The sequence below is a fragment of the Aphidius gifuensis genome, linkage group LG3, assembly GCF_014905175.1.
Source record: "Aphidius gifuensis isolate YNYX2018 linkage group LG3, ASM1490517v1, whole genome shotgun sequence".
NCBI classification, from domain to species: domain Eukaryota; kingdom Metazoa; phylum Arthropoda; class Insecta; order Hymenoptera; family Braconidae; genus Aphidius; species Aphidius gifuensis.
The window spans coordinates 8,968,720-8,993,888 of record NC_057790.1 but is presented as its reverse complement, the minus strand read 5'-3'; the positions used below and the strand labels follow the sequence as shown (position 1 = coordinate 8,993,888).

General features: G+C 30.1%; 1 protein-coding gene across 1 annotated transcript; it reads left to right on the top strand.

Annotated features, from left to right (window-relative positions):
- The first annotated feature begins 22,179 nt into the window (after positions 1–22,179).
- Positions 22,180–23,415, top strand: LOC122850851. The gene is made up of 2 exons (XM_044149911.1): positions 22,180–22,788; positions 22,861–23,415. Exons 1-2 carry the CDS (start codon positions 22,180–22,182, stop codon positions 23,413–23,415), a joined length of 1,164 nt encoding a protein of 387 aa, XP_044005846.1.
- Positions 23,416–25,169: the final 1,754 nt, after the last annotated feature.

Sequence of the window (25,169 nt, the reverse complement as noted above, 5' to 3'; positions counted from 1 at the left end):
AAAATATATACCTCGTGGTCAATAATTTTATTTTAATTACGATCATCAACATGCATTAAAACATTTTAATAATCGAAAAAATAATACTCGGAAAAAAATAAGAATAATAATAACAGTATAACAATAATAATATAAACTTTATTTTCTAGCTTGTTGATAAATTTTATTTATTTGATTTATTTATAATAATAAAAAAATAGAAAATTCTTTGATAATAAATCACGCTTGCATGAATAATAAAACTGATTTTTTCTATCCTTGAAAAAAAAAATTAAAAATAAAAATTGCATACAATAAAATGCATTTATTGCATTATTAAATTATCATGCGATTCGCTAATAAGTTATATAATTAATTGCATTTGTATAAATTAATTAACAATAGAAAAAAATATGAGCAATAATTTTTAAAATTTCTATGCAATATTTCTCGTTTAATTTTTATAATTTAATTAATAAAATTTATCTAAAGATTATAAATTACTATATTTCATTTATAATCTATTAATCACATAAATATATATTCTCATCAAGGTTAAAAATAATTAACTTTATATTGAAGCTATCTTATTTTTCCGGTTTAAAAAAAAAAATAAAAAATTAACTTTTCCTGAATTGATTAATTTCATCATCGTTAAATAAATTTTTTTTTTTTTTTTAATTTTTCATCGAATGTATGTTTAATGAATAATGCAAATATAGCCATTGTGACCAGGTCTTACACATACGTTGCCATTGCAATAATAATATATCTCAATATTATTATTATTCTTATTATTTACAGCGGTCCATCCTGAGCTATAATCACATACATCATTATGTAGTGGTAGTATAATCATAATTATTATTATAAGAGATAGCCATATAGCGTGATCATTAGTATTAGTCTGTCATTGGGAATTCGGACAGAGTTTCACCAGGACTTAACTTCTGATACCTAGAGAACCTTTACGAGAGATCCAAACGACAGTAGAGAGAACTAGTAGTGAACCACGGAGAGCCAGTCACGAAAAGGTAGTGATTGTCCAAGAGCCAGACAAATTGTGTCGTCTCACGACAGCGTTGAGTGCTAAGCTGCTGCTAGCTCTAACACCCACACATAAGCATTCTTCTACTTATCGCCCTGGACATGCGTAGCAGGCTTTCCTAACTCGCAACACGTATAGGTTTACGACCGGGGTTCGTCCATTTTTTAAATATTCCGTGTAGTTGAAGCTTCTAAATTAATAATAGGTAGTGACTGGAAATTTCCATTTATCTTTTTTTCCATGAGGGGGTTGTCTTACGTAAAATGTTTATCTGATTTTAACATTGGTTTCAAACTTCCAGTAGAGTTTGTATTGATTGATAGAGAATCGTTCTGTATTTCCATTCGAGGTTGATTATTATTATTATTGTTATTATTATAATTATTATTTACCAGATTTGAATTATTTCCTCTCAACAATTGTACTATTTCTTCTTTCATTATTTTTCTTGTTTTTTCTAATTCCCTTTTAATTGAATTTCTAAATGCATTTAATTTATCGTCAAATTCTTGTTTATTTTTCGCTATTTTTAATTTTAATATTTGTCACACTTTCATTATTGATTTAAATATTCATTTTTTCTATAATATTATGAATATCACTTTTTTTCTCTGTTTTTTTTAATGTAAAATTTTTTAATTTTTATTTATTTAATAATATAATATAATATTGACCTAAGATATATTAATGTGGAGAATAATCAGGATCTATTTTAGTCAAAAATTCAAAATAACATGCAACAACCAAAAATTTATGACATAAAAATAAAAACAAAAACAATGCAGCAACTTCACATTGATGATTCAATAAAAAAAACATCTATCATTTTTAACCCATTTGTTAACAGATCCAACGAAATTTTTCAAAATCAAAAGCTAATGAAATCAAAATGGTTTCATCTTTTTTTTAAATATTACAGTTTAAAGTGTTCAGCTTTTAAGTCCTAAAATTGCAACGCACTGCATGCTTACTAGATGATGGCACCATCAATCATCCACCTGATAGTGTTCATGCGGAACCAAAAAGAGATGTGATTAACGTCAACCATTCCAACATTCTAGATCAATATTCAATGATGTTTTTGCCAAGTATGTTTTAATCATAATTTAATGACTTTTTTTTAATATTTGAAATAATGAAAATGTTTTTTTTAATATTTACAAGAGACAAATGTTTTTTTTTTTTTATAAATTTAAAATATCAAAAATGTTTTTTTTTTTTTTTTTATTTACAATAATATAAATGTTTTTTTTTTTTCATATATTTAAAATAATAAAAATGTTTTTTTTTCAAATATTTACAATAATAAAAATGTTTTTTTTGTTAATTATATTTTCTAGTTATCCACAGGTACTTTTGCACGTCAACTATTAAGAAGTATCGACAAGATTGTCTGCATGGCGTAAATAAATCCAGAGCATCAGCAGACATTCTACGATGTCCAGAGACTTACACAAAATGTTGAATGGGAAAGCATCTTAACCTACAGTGGAGGGTCAATTAATTTGAGATCGCTTGTAGCAGCTGACACAACAACGTCTTTGGTCATTGGCGACCGTGTATTGTGCCATCATTACCAGCAGGCACCGAATATGATTTAAATTCTCAACTATCATCGTTAATTGTACCTAGCATTGCTGAAACAACAGCAATATTAATTACGTCACTAAAATATTAAAACCGAGTAAGTTTACCAAGAAACACTTATTGTGCTTTTTCTTTTCGAAATAGTTTGTATCATTTATTATTCATTGTGTTTTCAGATGTTGCCATTTCCATATGGTTATATTGATACCATTCCACATGATATTCGTGATGAGACGATTGCATATTTTCAAAAAGGACTGCGGCACAACTGCCCTGTACCAAGAAAAGTCACCATTAGTGTGGATCATCGATTTCGAAATGCAGTTACACGGTCATTTGGTGTCTTACCTGTAAACGTTCATATTTATTCCATTGGATTAGAAAGTTCTTTTTATTTTTAAAATTGAAAAAAAATGAATTTTTAATTGAAAAAGAATAAATTTTTAATTAAAAAAAAATAATTTTTAATTTAAAAAAAAAAATAATTTTTGATAAAAAAAAAAAATAGTTTTTAATTTCAACAATTAATATTATCTATTTTTTTTGTTTTCTAGATCGTATTGAACAGAGCTTCACAAAAAATTGACTCAACTGTCGTAGCACATTAAACTTTATTGTCCAAAATCCTGGCAATATCGTTATTGCCAACAGGAAAAATACCAGCAGCTTTCGAATCACTTACAGCCTCATTGAATGAATTCCAACCAATTCAAAGGTATATTCAGTTGGTATAGAAGTGAATACATGAACAAACTTCCTGAAAAATATTATTCGTGCTTTCGAAAGGAGAAGTCATTAAATAACGTTAACAGGACGAATAAGCTCAAATAAATGTGTTGGAGCAAATGGAAACCAACAAACAAAAAATATAAGCCAATGGAAATTCTAAGGTATTTTAAACATATATTTATTTAATAATAAGTTAAATAAATAATTGAAATCATGTTATAAATTTATTTTCTTTTGTTTTGTTTTATATGCACTTTTAGGTGTAACAGCATCATCTAGAAAGGATCTAAACAGACTTTTAGGTAACGATGAATGAAGCAAAAATAATAAAACATCATTACCAATAGTAACGAGCTACTTAGTACCTATTGCTGCTGTCCAAAAATTATGGGAAAAAATAATTTTATGGATAAAATTTTTCAATTATTTTTCGAATAAATTATATTATTTATTATTCGATAATATATTTTAGTCGAAATATCGTTTATTCTGATTTTTTCCGATTTTCGTCCGCAGTTTCTCGCATTCTTTCTAAATTACTCCGCTTTTGATAATTGGAGAAAATCCAAAGAAAATCGCAGAAATCATTTTAACCAGGATGTTAATAGATAAATCGATGAATTTAATTACTGTCAACATTAACAATACTGAATCAACATTGTAAAATAATATTTAATGTGAACTTCCTCATTGACTGCTAATTACATAAAAAAAAAAAATGGAATGTTCAAAAAATATTTCTTATTACTATTGACTTGTTTATTGTCCATCGCTTTTTTCTGTCATTAATTAAATATTTTGTCACTGGTAATTGAATGTAAGTTATAGTAAAATAAAAAAGTCAAGATTGATAGATTGTTCAAAATAATTTATGAATTTCTGAACTTAATTATTAGCTTACTGATATTTCAATGAAGAATTAAATTATACATATATACTCAGGTAGTTTCATCAAGGCTTGAAAATATTGCGCATTCAATAACAATATATATTATATTGCAAAACATGATGAAGGATTATAAACTTGTAAATGTAAATTTTTAATTTCAATATTGCTTTTAACTGTTCAAAAAATTTTATAAATCAACTTTGACACGCGTTTGCTTTTTTTTTTTTTATTAAAGGAGAGAGTGAAACAACAACAAAAAAATCACCTAGGTTATCAAAGCTGATATATTTTTAGTGTTCCGTAGGACACTTATGTTTTTACTTTTCGTGTGACTTTTTGTTATTTCGCGATAAAAAAAAAAGTTATGAATCAAATTGGTTTCTACGAAGCCCATTAGGTTCCATTTTTTTTCCCAAAAGCAATCGTCATATTTATTTTCAATTTTTGACCCTTATCAGTTGTGATAGTGCCATTTTTCTACAAGGTCCAATTTCAAATATTGACGGATCGAATCCGGCAATGATTCAATCGACGACGCTTCATCTGTAGACTTTACGATATTTTTTTGAAATTTTTCGGTCGTTTATTTTTTTTTTTATTAAACAAAATGTAGTGTCAGAATTTGTTTTCGCAAGATATTTTTTGAACCGCCGAACCGAAATAGTTGATGTTAAATGAAATTTATGTTTTTTTTTTTCCCAAAAGCAATTATCATATTTATTTTCAATTTCTGGGCCTTATTAGATTTAATATTCCCATTTTTCGATAGAGCCCAATTTTAAATATTGACAGATCGATTCCGGCAATGTTTCAATCGACGACGCTTCATCTGTAGACTTTACGATATTTTTTTGAAATTTTTCGGTCATTTATTTTTTTTTTTTTATTAAACAACAGAAATAAACAACATTAAAAAATAAAACAAAAAAAATCGTCATTTATTTTACAATAAAATGAAAAAACAAATCAAACAACAAGAAAAAAAATAAAAAATTCTACGGATTTCTCAGGGTGCACCTTGGAGGACTTGACTATATTTTTTTTTTTTTATGTTGTTTTACGATTCATAGAAGTCGTATGATTCCTTATTATTCAATTTTTAAGAAAGTTGAAGTGAAGTGTAAACACCAACAAATAAAAGGTATATTATCAATTTCAATGGACCTGAATCTATAATTTTGATTTGTATTATTATTTTCAAAGTTGAATATCAAGCTGGGTGTTGTTTGCTGCCAAGAACAAGATAAACCTGTATTATTGTTGATGAATTACAAGAAGCTGATTTTCAAAGACTCAATGGGGTATAAATGAATAAAGTATGAATCAATAAACTATTTATATAAATATATGCTGAAAATACTAGTAGACATTTATCATAGTAAAAGTTGTATTAATATTACTATAACCAACAAAATTAACCCTGGTTGAAATATTTCTCCCTCATTTGTCTGCTATTTCTCCACCGAAAATGACCTATTAATTGTTGCAATAAGAATTTTGAACTTAGATGAAAAATTTAGATGAAAAAAAAATTCTACTATCGAGTTTGATTCAACTTTTTGGTCCACGGTCAACAACGGTCGACTGTAATCTGTACATGCCCAAGAGTATGGAACTTGAGTTCCAAATGGTAATTATTATTTCAAGAAATTTCATTTCCCTGTGCGTACGATAACACACACATTATTGTTTTTTTATAATTTTCTTCCTCTTTTTTATGATCACTCTTTGCGATTTCTCTACTTTCTAATTTTTCATTCTTCTCCTTCGTTTTTTTTTTCAGATTCATGTTTTAAATTATCATCTACTTGTAACTATCATATATATTGTAACTGATTTTCTGACCCGCACGAGGATTCCTCACCATCCTTCTCTAAATCACCAGGAGGAGCCACGTTGGTTATCTCGGAAGCCAACAGCCGTGGGAGTAACGAGAACAAAAGAGGAAACTAACTCAGTCTTAGAAATGGTGGAGGGGCGCGTTTCACCTGATAGGATTATGAAATACATAACCAAACCTGAAGGGAGCTATCGTAAACTAAGTATAGTGTATTACATACGCCTATATTACATTGCGACTATACTAAAGGAAAATACTGACGTCACAACTATCGTAAGTGTGGGAGCAAATATTCCACATATGGAATGAGTATTTTGTATAGGGAACCATACAGCAAGCCAACGTGGCCAGGTCTTACAATTACGTTGCCATTGCATTAATAATACATCTCAGAATTATTATTATTGTGATTATTTACAGTGGTCCATCGTGAACTATAATCACATACATCATTATGTAGTGGTAGTATAATAATAATTATGATTATAAGAGATAGCCATATAGCGTGATCATTAGTATTAGTCTGTCATTGGGAATTCGGACAGAGTTCCACCAGGACTTTACTTCTGATACATAGAGAACCTCCACAAGATATCCAAACGATATAGAGAGAACCAGTAGTGAAACATAGAGAGGCATTCGAGAGAAGGTAGTGGATCTTTCGAGAGCCAGACCAGTTGTGTTGAGTTCTAAGCTACTGAGGGATCTCTTCTTCTACTCTCGCGCTTCCCTACCTATCGCCCCAGACATGCGCAGCCTTACTAGCCCGCAATACGAATGGGTTTACGATCCGGCGTGTAGTCTCCTTCAGAGCGTTCGACAGATAGAGAGGAGACTTTCACCATGATAAGGTTTAAAGTATCAAGCCTGCTACGGGACCTCGAATACATACAAAACATGTGCTACATTGACACCACTCGTAGCAGACTTGACCCTACACAGAGCTTAAGCAGTGACCCTTAGAACTATTAACGACCAACTCCCATTAATTATTAACAATTCAATCGATATCAAATAAATAATATTTATTTCGAGAACCAACGGAATGATAAATTTCGTTACAATATATATTAAATAGAAAGAGAAGAATATTTTTCGTACAAAAGTGATTCAATTTTGACTTCTCTTAATTGTGAATAAAACAAAAAATGTGAAATACTGTTATATAAATATCTAAATTCAAAAAAAAATATAGATATTTATTAAAAGAAAAACTTGAAAATCGAACTTGATATTTTAATATGTTAAAACTTCTTCAAAACTTATTCCAAAAGAATAATAAATTTGAAAAAAAACTTACAAAGAAAAATTTATTTTTCTTGGGACTCTTTTTCATAAATTTTACAATAAATAAATAAATAGAAAAATAGAAAAAAAAACTGTATTCAAATTTGTAATATCAAAAAAAGATTGAATAAGTTTGATGAACTCAACAGGAACCAGCTTATGTGAAAATTACGGAAAGTTTGATTTGCAAACTTAAAAAAAAAACTGAGTGACAGATGAGGGTCCAGACCGTAGAACACTCTTAGTTCTCGAAGCCCAAGAAAACACGACTTGCTCTGGGTAAAAAATCAAACCTGAAAAATTAGAAAAAAAAAAATTTTGTGAGCCATCCAGACTCGAGAAATATGTGTAGACATCTTCAGCGTGTTGCTCCATTTAAAATAATAATAATAATTGGAATTCATAACGCTTGTCATTTAATTTTCTTTGGCGACTTGATATTTTAAATTATTCATATAAATTGCATCAATTTCATTTGTTAAAATACCAAAGAAAAGAATAAAAATTTCCAAAGGAAAGCAGTAGCTAAGAAAAAGATGAAGCTAAGGAATTAATGCAACCAAAGAAAATAAATGGTAAGCAATATCATTACATTAGCTTCATTTTTTCCTTAGTGACTTAGCTTTTACTTCTGATATATATTTTGTATGGAATACAATTATTAATGATGAATCAATAAATTTATACTTGTTTAATTTTTCAAAATAAATTACATGTATTTTATCTGTTAAATGAATGAATAAAAACCAAGGAAAAGCAGTAGCTAAGAAAAAGATGAAGCTAAGAAATTGATGCAGCCAAAAAAATTAAATGGTAAGCAACATCAATTCTTTAGCTTCGTCTTTTCGTTAGCTACTGATTTTCTTTGGTTTTCAGTAATTTATTTAACAAATAAAATACATGTAATTTGTTTGAAAAATTAATTATAACCAAAGACAAGCAGTGGTTACGGAAAAAATAAAGCTAAGGAATTAATGCAGCCAAAAAAAATTCAAAAGTAAGCTGCATCAATACGTTAACTCCATTTTTTCTTAGCTGCTGCTTTTCCTTGGTAATTCAATTTATTTATTTGACAAATAATATTAATATGATTCATTTTAATAAATTAAAATACCAGAAAAAAAGGAGTAGCTGAGGAATTAATGCAGTCAAAAAAATTGAATTGTAAGGAACATCAATTTTTTTTATATATATGAAGTAAATATAATTTATATTTGAATTATATTTTTTAAAAATATGTTACATCCAGCGGGATGCAGTAATATTTGAATGAGATAAAAATAGAATGAGGCCAGCGGAACATTAAAAGAAATAGATAACGTAAATATAAAAAAACTAAAAAGCAATAAAAACCAAAAATGCATTAGACCTAAAAGATATTCCAAGAAAAACCATAAAACTAGAGACGAGACACATAACTAAAATAAAAAGTATATAATCAAAAAATATACAGAAAGTGCATAGGAATTGAAAAAACATCAGACATAGTTAAAATTCTAAGAAAAGCAATAAAAGTAGAGCCAGACCCTTAGACGATAACACGGAAAAACGACAGACTGAAGTAATGAAAAGAAATACAAAACAGACCGACAGAAACTATAAAAAAAAGAGATATCTTAGGAAAATAGAAACGACAAACACTCAAAAAGTAATAAAATGTAAGATTTACGACCGCCGACCCATGGGACCTAGCGTACCCCCTTTTGCACACGGAAACGACGCTTTCCTCTCCCGAAAAGAAGAGCGTCCCTAGGTCCCAATTCATATAAATACTCCGGAAAATTATTCCAGAGTCAGTTATCGAAACTCGGACCAGCTTTAGATCGTCGCTTTGACTCTCGACATAATTATTATTTAAAAATTAAAACTTAGAAAATTTTAAATCTTTGATTTTAAAACTTTGACTTTGCAAAAGTACATTCAAAATGAAACCAGTAATAAAACTATTTCAATTAAATTAAATAATTGTCTTAACTAAAAATTTTTTATCAACATTTCTTCTAAATATTTCTATTTTTATAATAGAAATATTTTATTGTACAAATAAATAATAAGGAGAGCGTAGAGCCAGTGTAAGTGATTGTGAATCGAATCAACACTCGACTCATCATCATTCTAAATTACAATCAACAATCAACAAATAATTGAACTGCAATCAATCAATAATCAAAGAGTAACCAAGAGAGCCAGATCCAAAGCAATTGTAACACAGAAATCAAATCAACCAACGTAAGTCATTTAATATTATAAAATTTTATTATACACAATACACAACACGTAATAACATAATCGCGATAATTGATAATTGAATAAATGTCATTCATAATTTTGATAATAAACCAAGCGTAATAATAATTACAACAACCTATCCCTCTCTCTCATCCATTGTCTTTTCCTTTTCGCGCCGTGATCCTGATCTATTGACCGCGAGGTTAGGATCGAATCCAAGTAAGTACATTTACAATTATTACGGGTAAATTCGGACATAACAAATATAAAGTAAATTTTATTTATATCTGATTATTTTTAAAAAATATAAAGTAAATTATAAATTTGACTAAAAAGTTATATTTGTATTTAAATACATTTTTCCGAAAAATCTCCCTCAAGTTGATTACATTTGTATCTTTAATCTTCAAATTTTATAGTTAAAATTGCAATAAATAGATATATATCATTTTTTATTTGGAATATAATGGCGAATATTTGGTTATTTGTAATAAATTATTTACTAATGATTATAATTACTAATAATAAAAATTATTTGTTATATATGTGCAGCGGAAACGTTTAACTGACTAATTATTTTATTGACTATACTTATATTACTCATAAAAATTTACAAAAGAAAAGTAAATCAAAAATAAATTTGAGTTATATCTTTTTACGAATTTAAATGACGTAAATTTTCAATTTACTTTATAATTTTGAAAAATATAATTGAAATATAAATTATATTTACTTTTTATTTAGAAAAAATATCTCATAAAAAAAATCTCACGACTTGATATGATTAGGATAACTACAAATTATTCAAAAAAGATAAATATTATAAAAACATAATATAATTAAAAAGTAATATATGCAGCTGAAACGTTTAACTGACTAATGTTTATGAAAAAAAAAAAAAAAAAATTTCATTGTCTATTTACAAAAAAAAGTAAATTGTAAATAAATTTCAGTTATACCTGTTAGAATTTGTAGACAATGTCATTTTTAGATTTTTTAAGGTAAAAAGTATGTGTTTCATAGTTTAATTGAAACAAAAAAACACAATGTTATATTTGATTCATTATTTAAAAAAATTTACAAAAAAAAAACAAAAAGTAAATTTTGAAACAATTTTGATTATGTCTGTCCAAATAGGTATATATTTTAAATTTACTTGAGATTTTCTCCAAATATAAAATAAATTGATTTTGTATTTTCATTCAATATATATATTTTTTTTTTTACTTATAAAAGACATCTTCTAATTTATTAATATTCAAAATTACCTCATGTTAACAGTAATCGACCGCTGGATAACCTATTATAGTATAGTATATACTATACATAATCTACCATTGCGCTTATTATAGTAATGGAGTCAGGCTCACATCCGTCAAAGGATATGATGCTCTTTTTTTGGTTTTTTCATTTCACTCCAACTGTTAAGGTGGATTCACACTCACTACATTGCCTTACGACATCCTTAAGACATCCTTACGACAGGCCTACGACATCATACGACAGCATGTAGTAAGCTGTCGTAAGCTGTCGTAGAGCTGTCGTAGGATGACGTCAGTGTAGTAGCATACTGCCATTATTGTTTACATTTTTCTAAACAATAGTAATAGCATATATTTGTAAAAATAGAAAATGCACAGGAATATGCAGAATATGTACTCGTTTTTGAGAATCTTTACGGATATCTGTAATCTATAAGACATAACAACAAGTTTTTTCAGAAAACACAAAAAAAAAATTGTTCATCAAATAATTGTTGAAAGTCCTCGAAAGCACCGTTACATACAATTTTTATAATTGTGGAATGGTTGTTTTGAGGGCATATGCTAAAATTTAAATAATAAAAAGATATTATATTTGTTACGAGTTCTACTGAAGCTTTCTTTGTGTCCACAGAACGTAGAGGTTTAGAAATTTCATAGAAGCTTTCTGATAATCTCAAACGATACTCAAATATAAACGGAATTAACGACGTAATTTCAAAACGTCCTCAAAACCACCATACTATGAAATTTTTTTAGTCGTAGAACGGTGGTTTTGAGGACTTGCAGCCTATACCGGAAATTATAAAATAAATCTTAGCAACTTAAAATGGAGCCATTCTTCTACACTGTAACTTGTTATAGTTTTAATAATTTATTGGACAAATCAAATCCTAAAGACTATCACACGAGACCAGAATATAAGGAAATTCTCCGACGAAAAACGCGTTGACTGGAAAGACGGTCGTTCTGTATTTTTTCGACATGAAAAGTTGAGACGATTTTTTCCGGTTTTCCGGAACCTCAAAAAATGATTGAACACCTTGAACCAGTAGCCTGAAAAACGAGATACCGCCTTGATTTAGTAGCATTAGAAATTCTTAGATACCTTCGGGAAAACCGAAACTGAATTCCTGTCTATAGCAATAACTCATACTATTTGTTAGACAGTAGGTATTTAGAGAAAGACGGTTGTCTATGTTACAAGTTCTACTCAAACTTTCTTGGTGTCGACGGAACGTGCGGGTTTGGAAATTTCATAGAACTTTTCTGATAATCTCAAACCATACTCAAATCAAAACGGAATCAACGATGTAATTTTGAGACGTCCTCAAAATCACCATACTACGAAAGTTTTTTATTCGTAGAACGGTGGTTTTGAGGACTTGCAGCCTATACCGAAAATTATAAAATAAATCTTTGAAACTTGAAATGAGGTCATTCTTCTACACTGTAATTTATTTTAGTTTTAATAATTTATTGAACGAATCGAATCATAAGGACGATCACATAAAACCAAAATATAAGGAAATTTTACGACGAAAAACGCGTTGACAGGAAAGACGGTCGTTCTGTATTCTTTTAACATAGAAAGTTGAGACAATTTTTCCCGGTTTTCCGGAACCTCAGAAATGATTGATCACTTTGAACCAGTAGCCTGAACAACGAGATACCACCTTGATTAAGTAGCATTAAAAATTCTTAGATACCTTCGGGAAAACCGGAACTTAATTTGTTTCGATAGCAATAACTGGAACTATTTGTTAGACAGTAGGTATTTAGAGAAAGACCGTTGTCTATGTTACAAGTCTACTCAAACTTTCTCGGTGTACACGAGACCTGCGGGTTTGGAAATTTCATAGAACCTTTCTGATAATCTTAAACCATACTTGAATTAAAACGGAATTAACGACGTAATTTTGAGACGTCCTCAAAACCACCATACTGCGAAAGTTTTTTATTCGTAGAACGGTAGTTTTGAGGACTTGCAGCCTATACCGGAAATTATAAAATAAATATTTCAAAATCGAAATAAGGCCATTCTTCTACACTGTAATTTATTATAGTTTCAATAATTTATTCGACGAATCGAATCATAAGGACTATCACATAAAACCAAAATATAAGGAAATTCTCCGACGAAAAACGCGTTGATTGGGAAGACGGTCGTTTTGTATTTTTTTAATATCGAAAGTTGAGACAATTTTTCCCGGTTTTCCGAAACCTCAGAAATGATTGATCACCTCAAACCAGTAGTCTGAACAACGAGATACCGCCTTGATTGAGTAGCATTAGAAATTCTTAGATACCTTCGGGAAAACCGAAACTGAATTCGTTTTGATAGCAATAACTGAAACTATTTGTTAGACAGTAGGTATTTAGAGAAAGACTGTTGTCTTTGTTACAAGTTCTACTTAATTTTTATTGGTGTCCACAGAACGTACTAAACCATAAACTTCTTCCGTTAGCGCTTTTAGGAACTTGAAGCCCAAACTGAAATTCATACAATCGTTAAGTATGACTTAAAAAATGGCCGCATTGTATGTTTACTCTCAGAACTCTTTAATTGCAAGTTCAAAAATTTTTCTTCTAATATTTCTTTTATTCTATGATATTTTTCCGTTTTTCTCTGATATTTTTCAATTTTCTCGTGATTTACTCGGATTCAGTCCACTTCGTAGAAGTAGATGATGTTATACACGTTTTCTAAACAGTCATAACTCTGTACTCTATTTTCTATCATTAGTTCGTTCAAGTTCTATGAAGAGTCTTTAGAACGACCAACATAATCCGGATAAAAAAATATAATAAAAGGGTTCGAGGACATCATGTAGGATATATAAATAGTGTTTTATCTTCAAGTCCTATCATATGGCCCTAACACATTTATAAATTGTCATTCAATATAAGTATTACTCAACAGATATAAGAAATATTGCAACCGTCAAGGCAGTCATTGGGTTGAATTAAAGTGATAATTGAATTTTTGAAAAAAAAGTCCTTGAAACCTCCATTACATAGTTTTTTAAAAAAATCTATCGGAGGTTTTGGGGACATCAAGTTAAAATGATAACAAAGAAGTCTTATCATATGGCCCTGATACATTTTTTGAATTGTTATACAATATAAGTATTAATCAATAGATATAACGACTATTGCCACCGTCAAAACAGTCATTGAGTTATTTTAAGAAGATAAGTGAATTTTTAAAAGTGAAGTCCTTGAAACCTCCATTACATAGTTTTTTTAAAAAAAATATCGGGGGTTTTGGGGACATCAAGTTAAAACGATAACAAAGAAGTCTTATCATATGACCCTGATACATTTTATGAATTGTTATTCATTATAAGTATTAATCAATAGATTAATACAGATTAGACAAATAATTTAATTTTTTTTATTCAGTTTTCCTGTTCAGGAAAGGAACAGGAAACCTGAACGTATCCTGAATAAGGTTTCCTGAACAGATTCTGACCAGGATATTTTCAGGAAAAATTTATCAAATAATTTAATTTATGTTATTCAGTTTTCCTGTTCAGGAAAGGAACAGGAAACCTGAACGTATCCTGAATAAGGTTTTCTGAACAGATTCTGACCAGGATATTATCAGGAAAAATTTATCAAATAATTTAATTTTTTTTATTGAGTTTTCCTGTTCAGGAAAGAAACAGGAAACCTGAACGTATCCTGAATAAGGTTCCCTGATCAGATTCTGACTAGAATACTATCAGGATAAATATATTTAATAAATTGACTTTTTTCACAAAGTTTTCCTGTTCAGAAAAGGAACAGAAAACCTGAGCATATCCTGAATAAGGTTTCCTGATCAGGATCTGAATAGAATACTATCAGGATAAATATATTTAATAAATTGACTTTTTTCACACAGTTTTTCTGTTCAGAAAAGGAACAGGAATCCTGAGCATATCCTGAATAAGGCTTCCTGATCAGGTTCTGACCAGAATACTGTCAGGATAAATATATCAAATAAATTGACTTTTTTTACTTAATTTTCCTGTTCAGAAAAAGAACAGAAAACCTGAGCATATCCTGAAAAGGCAATCCTGATGAGATTCTGATCAGAATACTATCAGGATAAATATTTTTTGGATTTAATTTTAATTTTAATTCTAAAACAAAATGACAACGGACAATTTAACAAATTGTTATATTTTATTTTTACGTTATATTTACGTCGCAAATTCTGATTTAAGTTTTTTTTTAGCTGATGTAATTTATGAAAACAAAAAATTACATCAGATCATCGATAGACGGCATGGCCGCGCGTGTTAAGGCCCGGAGTTGTAATCTGAAAGTTCCGAGTTCGCGTCCCGCTAGTGGTTAGATAATTTAAGTTATGTTAGGTATATACAATCTTATCGTTCAATCTGTTTCATCAATAACATTGCTATAGTAAATTAGTTACAAAACATCAATTAATAAAAAACAATTTTTTTTAAAAAATTACTTGATCCGTTCCAGATCAGGAATCCTGTTCCATTCCTGATCAGGTATCCTGGTCAGGTTTCCTGATCCGATTCTGATCAGAATCGTAAAAAAAAGCGTTACATTCTGATCCGTTCCTGAACAGGATTCCTGGTTACGATCTAGTCAGGAATCCTGATCCATTCCTGTTCAGGTATCCTGGCTCTAACCCTACAATCTAGCCAGGTTTCCTGTTCCGGTTCTGATCAGAATCCTAAAAAAAGCGTTACATTCTGATCCATTCCTGAACAGGATTCCTGATCCGGTTCTGATTTGAAATCAGGTTCCCTGATCCGGTTCTGATCAGAACCTTAACTAAATTTCCACTCGGGAGACTGTCCCCTTGATTTGTCCCGGCCTCACACAAGCCTTGTAACACAGCCTTGTGTCAAGCTAGTGCCCATCGTTCAACCAAGCCTGACACAAGACTTGACTTATGACCATATTTAACTCGAAAAAAATAAATATAGTAATGAGATATAGAAATTTTATATAAATTTTGAATAAAAATTATCACGCTTTGGCTATCGTGTCAGGCTTTTGGAAAAACTGTGTGTTGAATCTCAATAGGTTTTATTTATATAAGATGTTTTTAAAATCACTTTCATCAATATTCCGATGGTCAACATGATAGTGCATTGGACTTCCACGTGAGAGGATCCGAATCGATCCTGCGTCACGTCCATAGTTTTTCTTTTAGTTATTGTCGTTTATTGGAATTGTCTGAATAAAGAAATAACAATAATAAAAATATTAATGTTATAAATAATAAATTAACAATAATAATTTATTTATACTTTTTTAAATTGTTTTTGGAAGCTTGTGTCAAGCCCGAAACACGAGCCTTGGCACAAGCTTGACGCACAAGCTAGACACAAGCATGTGAGTCTTGTGCACAAGCTTGTGCCATGCCTGGCACAATCGTTTACTCCTACCTGGGTAGTTGCGTTGCACCAAAACTGACATGTTTGAAAATACTTTTTTTGGAAAACTGAGAAAATTTCACAAAAGATATGAGAAAATCAAGTTGGGTTTTCTGTAAAAACTAATGGAATTATTTTCAATTTTCAGTGTTCCGAAGGATTTGAAAAAAACCAGAAACTTAGAAAAAATAACGAAGTTCCCCCGCCGGGAATCGAACCCGGGTCTTTTGCTTTCCGGGCGAACGCCCTGACCACTAGACCACAGGGCTTCTTATTTTTTCTAAGTTTCATCAAGTTAACTCCGACGTCCTTCTATGCGTCAATTCATTTTTTGAAAAAAACCAGAAACTTAGAAAAAATAACGAAGTTCCCGTAGGAGGTCGAAAAATAGTAGATCGGCGAGGGGACAGGGGACTGCAACTCGTTCGGTAAAACAGGGCTGGTAAAGAAACTTGTCATTTGAATTCCCAGTTGTTGATAATGCAGAGATGGTAAAAAAATTTGTCATTTGATGGTTTGAATTTTCAATTGCCATGTGTCGGTAAAACAGATTTAAAAAATTTTGTCATTTTAACGTGCGATTTCTCATGTCCCATGTTCCCAATTCGTATGTTCCCATGTCTTATGTCCTGTCTCATTAAATAACAAAAAAAACATTCCTTTGAGCCGGGTTTGAACCAACGACCAATGGATAACTTTTTAAATTGTTTGATTTTTCAGGGTTCTATTAAACCTTTCGACTATACTTGCTTTTAAAGTACTATATGTTGAGTACATATTTATATTATATTTTTTCATGAGATTCTTAAATTCACTGTTGTAAAATTCTTTGCCTTGATCGACATGTAAATGTTTTTTTGGATATCGACCTTTCAGGAAAACAGATTTTATCGCTGCAGTAACATCTTTTGCACTTTTTGTCTTGAGTGGTACAGCAAATGCATATTTGGAAAAATTATCAATTATTGTAAGTATAAACTTATAATTTTCATTTACGGTAGCATATGCACTCATGTCGACAAGATCACATTGCCATGTTTCATCGAGAGCTCTAATGTCAACATGTCTACGTTGATAATATCTGCGAGCAGGCTTGTGTAGCTCATGTGCCACAACGCTTCTCAAATACTTATTGTCTTCTTTTTTATTATTTTTTTTTGTTTTATTCATTTTTATTTTTGATTTTCTAAACGTACTCCCAAATTTTCTGTCAAATAGTGAGATATACTTGCAACTTCTGTACTCAGCTCATCTAATGTATGACGTGATTTTTCAACACTTTTTTGCAATGTGTCCACTTTGATTGTCAGTTTACTAATGACTTCAGTGATATATTTTTGACCATCTTCTTGCATTATTCTAAGTTGATTATTAGTTTCATTCTTAATCAAAATCAGTGCTACTTTTTTTGAGACAGCATCATTCATGTCTTGAGCATCGGCAATGTGACATAATTTTTTTTCTGCAATGTCATAATTTCCGTCTTCTGTAAATTTGAAACCTTCTCCAGGTGGTCCTCTTATTGTATCGCCATCACTTTTTCCTCCGATAGAATATTTTCGTTTATTTGATAATTGACGTCCAAATATATCAACACTAGACATTATTCCACTCCAATGTCCTTTTAATGACTGTACATTAAAGACTTAATGAACATATATATTAACAAATAATACCAGCTTCTCTTAATTCTTCAATAATTGAAAGAATTTCATTAGCGTGACTATTATTGCCAGCTTTTTCTGAAGCTACAAGTAATTGAAGACGATTGACAAGCTCATTGGGATCATCCCAATATATATAATTTGTATTATTTATTTTCTTATTTTTTTGTAGTGTTTTGTATTTTGGTAATACAAGTGCTGAACCTTTTTTGCTCTCTACTTTTTGTTTTCTCAAAGACTTGACAAACAGTGATACATAATTTTTATATTTTTGTGTCCTGTTTGTCAGAAATGCACCATCAGGTTTGAAATTTTTACGATGTGCATTTGTTAATTTTATAATTTCAATAAAAATTTCTCGATCAACTTTCCGAATAATAGATGCATTAGGTGATTGTTGAAATAATAACTCCAAGAGACCTTGAGTAGCCGGATAAATTTTATCTTTCACATAAATATGATGATTTTTTATTTCAATCATTGAATTACCAAACAATAATTTATTGTTTTTTAATTTTTGAATGGTGTACATTGTATTTTGAGCCTTGTCATGAGAATTTATTGATTTTTGCCTTTCAAGGTGCTTCTTCATCATCCAAATTTTTTTTTTTTTCTCCGTTATATCTTCGTCTGTGTCATCATCATCAGCATCACTAACATTATTCTTATGAAAAGTTAACGGATCAATATCAATTTTTTCGTCATTATTTGTCAATATTGATTTTTCGTCTTCTCCTTCTGTCTCGTATTCTTCTTCTTCTGTCGTGTATTCTTCTTCTTTTCTTTGAGCATTATTTTTTTTTTCTGCTTGATTTTTACTGGAACTTCGTGCTGGTTTTTGTTTTGATACATCTGCTAGCATTTTTTTTAAAGGTTCAGTGATGGGTCCTAACACCTCACTTGTTATTCTTTCATTTTCAACTCGACCATATTTAATTGATTTATGTTTACGTCTTATAGAGTCACTTGCTTTTTCAATTTCATGCAATAATGATTTTTCAGCATGTAAGTTTGTATGCTTCATGATAGATAATGATGCTGTTGACAGTTCACAGTACACAATCCTACTGTCTTTTATTTTGGAATTTTTACTATATATCGTATAATATTACTCTAAATTATCTGATATTTTTTTAGATAGTAGATGTACCAGTGGTGGTAGCAGAGGGAGAAACTGTATTTTCAGCAGAATCGTTTGTAATGTTAATATAACAATCAAAACCTCTCCTGTATCGGCCATTATTAATATCACTATCTTTGTCAATCACAAGGAATCCATATTTATCTTTATTCCAACATGTCGAGCATATAATGCGGAATTTTACAAATTCCATGTCAGTATTTACATGATCATTGTATACATGCTTCAAATTTCTTTCATCTTGACGAAAAAGTACGAAAAAATTGGCATTATCTCTCACCAAATGTTTGGGTATGTGAGCATAGGTCTGAGATAAATAAAAACTATCAACTGCTTGATGTCTACCCATGCAGAAAAATGCTCGAACATTATCTTGTTTTTCTGTAGATATATCATCGAAAATCATCAGTGAATTTCGTCTAGCTTCTTCAGGTTGAATAACTTTCTCATGTTCATTGAATGGAAAATAACCAATTTCTTCAACATTATTAATAATTTTTTCGAGAAATTTGTACTTTGGCTGATTAAGCGATTTGGAATACACATAAACATTCTTAAATCTTAATCCATTTGGGTGAATTATTATTGCAAAAAGAGCGTTTGTTTTGCCAGGATTTGAAGGTCCACAAAATACACCTCTCACACTATTCAATAATAAACTTCCATGTCTTTTTTCACATGGTTTTTTTGGAGCAGTTTTTTGCACAATTTGATCAAAATTGATGACTGGCAACTTTAATGGTTGTTCTTGAAATTCCATGTTTTATTTTTACAACTGAACAAGCTGCTAGCTTAATCTGTACTAACGTGAAAACATATAAATACTCGGGATTTTATTGAATGCAGTTAGTTCTTCGAAGACAATAATTGAGCATCAACGCGCAAAAAAAAAAATAAAAAAAAAAATAAAAAAAAAAAAAGGAAGGGGTCTGTTGAACAGTATCATCAATAGCCTGCCATTTGAATTACACGTTCCACAGTATAATTATTGTGGTCCGGGTACAAAGCTCGATAAAAGATTAGCTCGTGGTGATCGCGGTGTTAATCCGTTGGATGAACATTGTCGTGAGCATGATATAAGCTACTCAAAAAATCCTGACAATCTCGAAGAACGACATAAAGCTGATAAAATACTTGCCGATAAAGCTTGGCAACGTGTATTTGCCAAAGATTCGTCACTTGGTGAAAGAGCCGTAGCTTGGGGTGTGACAACTGCAATGAATTTGAAAACGAAACTTGGTATGGGTTTAAATAAAAGCAAAAAGAATAAAAAAATTCATCATAAAATCAAGAAAATACAAACAACTGAAAAGAATGATAAAAAAGATAAAATCATCCCAAAACAAAAATATAAAAAGTATTTAACAAGTCTCAACAGGATTATAGATATATCAAAACGATCTATAAAGCCTGGAATCACTGATCCAATAAAGACGGTTCTGAAAAGTGCACGTGTTGCTGTCAAAAAAGTTGGTGGAAAAAAAAAAATTCGTTTACCACGAATTTTACCTCTTCCATTGAATAAAGAAAATAACAGTGATGGTAGTATACTACCATTTTTAATACCACTATTTGTGGATTAAGTGCATCTGGTGCTATGACGGGTGGTGCAGCAACAATTTCAAAGACAATAAATGTTGTACATGCAGCAAAAAAATTACTACGAGAAAATCAACGTCATAATAAGAAAATGGAATCAATTGTATTGGGCAAAGGATTATTTTTATCTCCTTATAAAAAAGGACTAGGGCTCTTTTTAAACCCAGCAAAAAATGTAAATAAGAAAAAAAACTTGTAATGCTACCACATCGAGCTCTCACAAATATTGATATCATCAAATACGCCAAAGCTTTTAAAATTCCTTATTTCCGAGAAGTTTTCATGAGAAATGGTTTACCAGTAACTGGTCCTAGCAATTGTAAATGTTGATGATAAAGATGGTGCTGGTACACATTGAGTTGCATACTAAAAACGGCTCAATGATGTCATTTATTTCGATAGCTTTGGTGATTTGAAGCCTCCACAAGAACTGATTAATTATCTCGGTGTTGGTAGCATTAAATATAATTATGAAAAATATCAAAATTATAATACAATTGTTTGCGGTCATTTATGTCTCAAATTTCTGGCTGGCAAGAGACTATAAATAATTATGACACATGCTAAAATAATCATTAGTCATGGATGATTCATTTACGTTGACATTGTCGGGCAGATCATCGACTCTTGAAACACAATACTTCCCACCAATTGAGTTGTCAGCAAATAAAAATTACGTTGCTGGGCTTGTCGAGTTTACAACATTTAATTCTATACCGAATATTGACGTTGGTAACAATAAAGTCTACATTGAAGGTTGTAAACTGATTACAATTCCAACAGGAAGTTATGAAATTGAGGATATTGAAAGTTATATCCAAAAAGCAATATGTCAGAATGACGTTACTATTAGTATTAAACCAGATAACAATGAACTACATAGTGAGGTTAAATGTAACAAACGTATTCATTTTGAACTAGAAGACTCGTTTGGAAGATTATTGGGCTTTACAAAACGAATCCTCGAAGCTGATATTTTACATAAATCTGACTTGCCTGTTGCCATATTAAAGGTCAATACACTCCAAATTCAGTGTAACATAACAACTGGTGCATATATGAATCAGCACAAAGTTCACACAATACATGAATTTTTCCCTGTTGTGCCTCCTGGATATAAGATTGTTGAAGTACCATCTCATGTCATTTATCTGCCAGTCACAGTGCAAGCAATACATCAATTGCAATTGAACATTGTCGATCAGGATGGTGAAATTCTGAATTTCCGTGGAGAAACGATTACAATTCGACTACACATTAAAAGTGTCAAATAGGACAAAAAAATATGGGCATCGTTTTTTTAAAAAAAAAAGAAAAAAAGAATAAACATAATAATAAAATAATTGGGCAAAGCTATAAATGCGAGACATTATGCCAAAAAAAAATCAGTCAAAAGCAAGGAAGCAAAGCGATAACACATCAGAGTATTCAGTTTCTCAAGAGTCTCGGTCTCAGTCCACGTCAACAACATCTACGGAAATAAAAGTGTCATTTTGTTGCTTTTTTTGTATTATACCATGGATGAAATTTTAAGTATACAAGAACCGATCATTTTTGATGAATCGATTGCCCATTGTGAGTTACATGCTCATCAGCCTTATGGCTCTTCAACATTCAATAACAACGATGAAATCCGGATTGGAATTCAACATCAAGATTTATGTGTACTACCAAGTAAAAGTTCACTTCATATTACTGGACGATTTCTTACAAGTGACGGAAAATCTGTGCCAAAAACAACTTCATTGGTACGAATGGCAATAGCACACATGTTTGAAGAAATTCGCTATGAGATAAATGCAATTAAAATTGATCGGAGCAAAAATGTTGGTCTTACGACTCTTATGAAAGAATATATTTCCTTAAGTCCAAATCAAAAATCATTATTGGAGAATGCCGGATGGTTAATGTCTGATGAAGAATCATTATTCGATTCGAGTGGTTATTTCGATATATCAATACCATTGAGCCTGCTGCTAGGATTTGCTGAAGATTATAAAAAACTAGTTATCAATGCAAAACATGAACTCATCCTAATAAGAGCAAATAGTGATGTGAATGCCTGTCTACAAGAACAACATGTGGAAGGAAAAAGTTGCGAAAAAATACAAATTAGACTTCAAAAGGTGGAATAGATTGTTCCATATATCAAAGTGTCTGATAAGCAGAAAATTCAACTTTTAAATTATATTGCCAAGGATCCATCCATAGCAATCAGTTTTCGTACATGGGAATTGTACGAGTATCCACTATTACCTGCAACTACAAAACAAAATTGGAGTGTGAAAACATCAACACAATTGGAAAAACCGAGATACATAATTTTAGGCTTCCAAACAGGTCGAAAAAACTCTGTAACAAACAATTCAAGTGTTTTTGATCATTGTAACTTGCGTGATGTTAAGCTGTTTTTAAATTCACAATCATATCCTTATGGAAATTTAAATATTGATTTTGCTCATAATCAATTCTCATTATTATATGATATGTTTGCATATTTCCAAGCTTCCTACTATTACACAGAAACACCACAACCATTATTTACAAGACAAAAATTTTTGGAAGAAGCTCCACTTATTGTCATAAATTGTTCAAAGCAAAATGAATTTTTAAAATCTGGACCAGTAGATATTCGACTCGAATTTGAATCAACAACACAATTTCCAGCTCAAACATCAGCTTATTGTTTGATTTTACATGATCGAATTGTTGAATATAATCCAATTAGTGGTTCAGTACGCAAGCTCGTTTAATATATGCCTGTAAACTTACCAATCCTATATTTATAATAATAATATGTAAAAGAAAAAAAATAAATAAATAAATAAATAAATCAAATAATGTACATGAAAAATTGTTGTATATATTATTTTCTCCTTACTGAAAATCATAAATTGTTATCATAATAAATGAACCAATAATGTATGTTAAAAGTTTTTTTTTCATTTATTTTTATTTTGACATAATGTACAATCTTTTATCATGGGTGATGGCCCGTCAAATTCATCTGATTTTTCGTCTTGATGATGATAATGTTCAATGCAGCGTTTATATTGAAGAAAATCTTTTTTTGTTTTAAAGTTTTCTGGCAATTTGTCCCATACAGCATCAATAGAGTTTGGTGTAAGCAGAAAAATATATCTCTCTGGTAAATTTGCAATATCTTCTGTTGCCATTTTTTCCAGACTCTCAAGATGACAAAATAGCTGAATCGATTTTTTCAATGATGAAACTGATCCCCAGGTAGTTCGGAACCATGCTCTCAATTTTTGTACATTATCCAATGCACAAGTAAGAGTCCATAAATTGAGATGATAACTCAGATGGTGTACATAGTTTTTTTGACATACCTTAGTTGGTAGTTTGCCATGCGCTGGACAATCCATATCAATCAAATCAATAATAGTTTTATCGTCTTTTAAAATATTGCTGAGCCATTTTTTTTTCTCATGACCTTTTACATATACGTAAATTGAAGACTCAAGACTATCATTTATAATTTTTCCATGTTCAGCATAATCAACATCTCCTGAGTTCCATAACAGTCCATGATGATTGTTTGTTAACCAATTATTTGTCAATTTGCAAGCAGATGATAATGTACTCATGGCACATGGACGCTTGAATACTACCGACTTGATATCATCTTCTTGATTCAAATTTGCTATTGCAAATTCTTTCACAATAAAACTTTGATCAGTATCATAAAATCCTTGAACATCAACAATATATTCAACCATTATGACTGAAATCTTATTCAAGACTGAAATATTTTTTTCTTTGGTACTCATATACAAAAGAGTAAAGACGCGCGCACTTTGGTATCAAATTTCTAATTTTGTTTATAAAATAGTTTAAAAAAAAAATAAAACGTCAGCACTTTCTACTTCAAATTCTATGAAATATAAACAATACAACTCTCAACTTAGTATCAAATTTCTAATTTTGTTTATAAAATAGTTTAAAAAAAAATAAAACGTCAGCACTTTCTACTTCAAATTCTATAAAATATAAACAATATAACTCGCAACTTAGTATCAAATTTCCATTTTTGTTTATAAAATAATTTGAAAAATAAAACGTATATAATAAAGCACTTTTATATATATATATATATATATAACTATTATTTATAATAAATATATTCATTATTTATGATTATTCGGGGTCATAGCCCCAAGGTAAGGTATCAGTTCCACCATTTTGATCAAGAGCTCGTTTGTCATCAGCCCAGCTGAGTGCAATTTTACTCTGCACAATTGTCTTCACTTGATAGTCTTTACTTCTGATTAAATGTTGATTTTTTTTCAATATTTAATAATCAAAAAGACATGACATGTAATTATTAAAATTTATGTCTTTTAAAACTGAACCCTTGACACCTTTGGCTTTTTTGTAAGTTTTATCATCATCATTGTTCATGACTTTATAACTATACAATTTGGCTCTTAAACCAGCAAATTCAGTCATAATTTTGCCATTATTTTCGTCTTTCATAAGACCAATA

Coding starts and splice junctions, on each gene's coding strand:
- LOC122850851 (XM_044149911.1), top strand. CDS start 22,180: ATGGATGAAATTTTAAGTATACAAGAACCGATCATTTTTGATGAATCG. Junction 22,789..22,860: donor TACAAATTAGACTTCAAAAG/GTGGAATAGATT, acceptor TATATTGCCAAG/GATCCATCCATAGCAATCAG.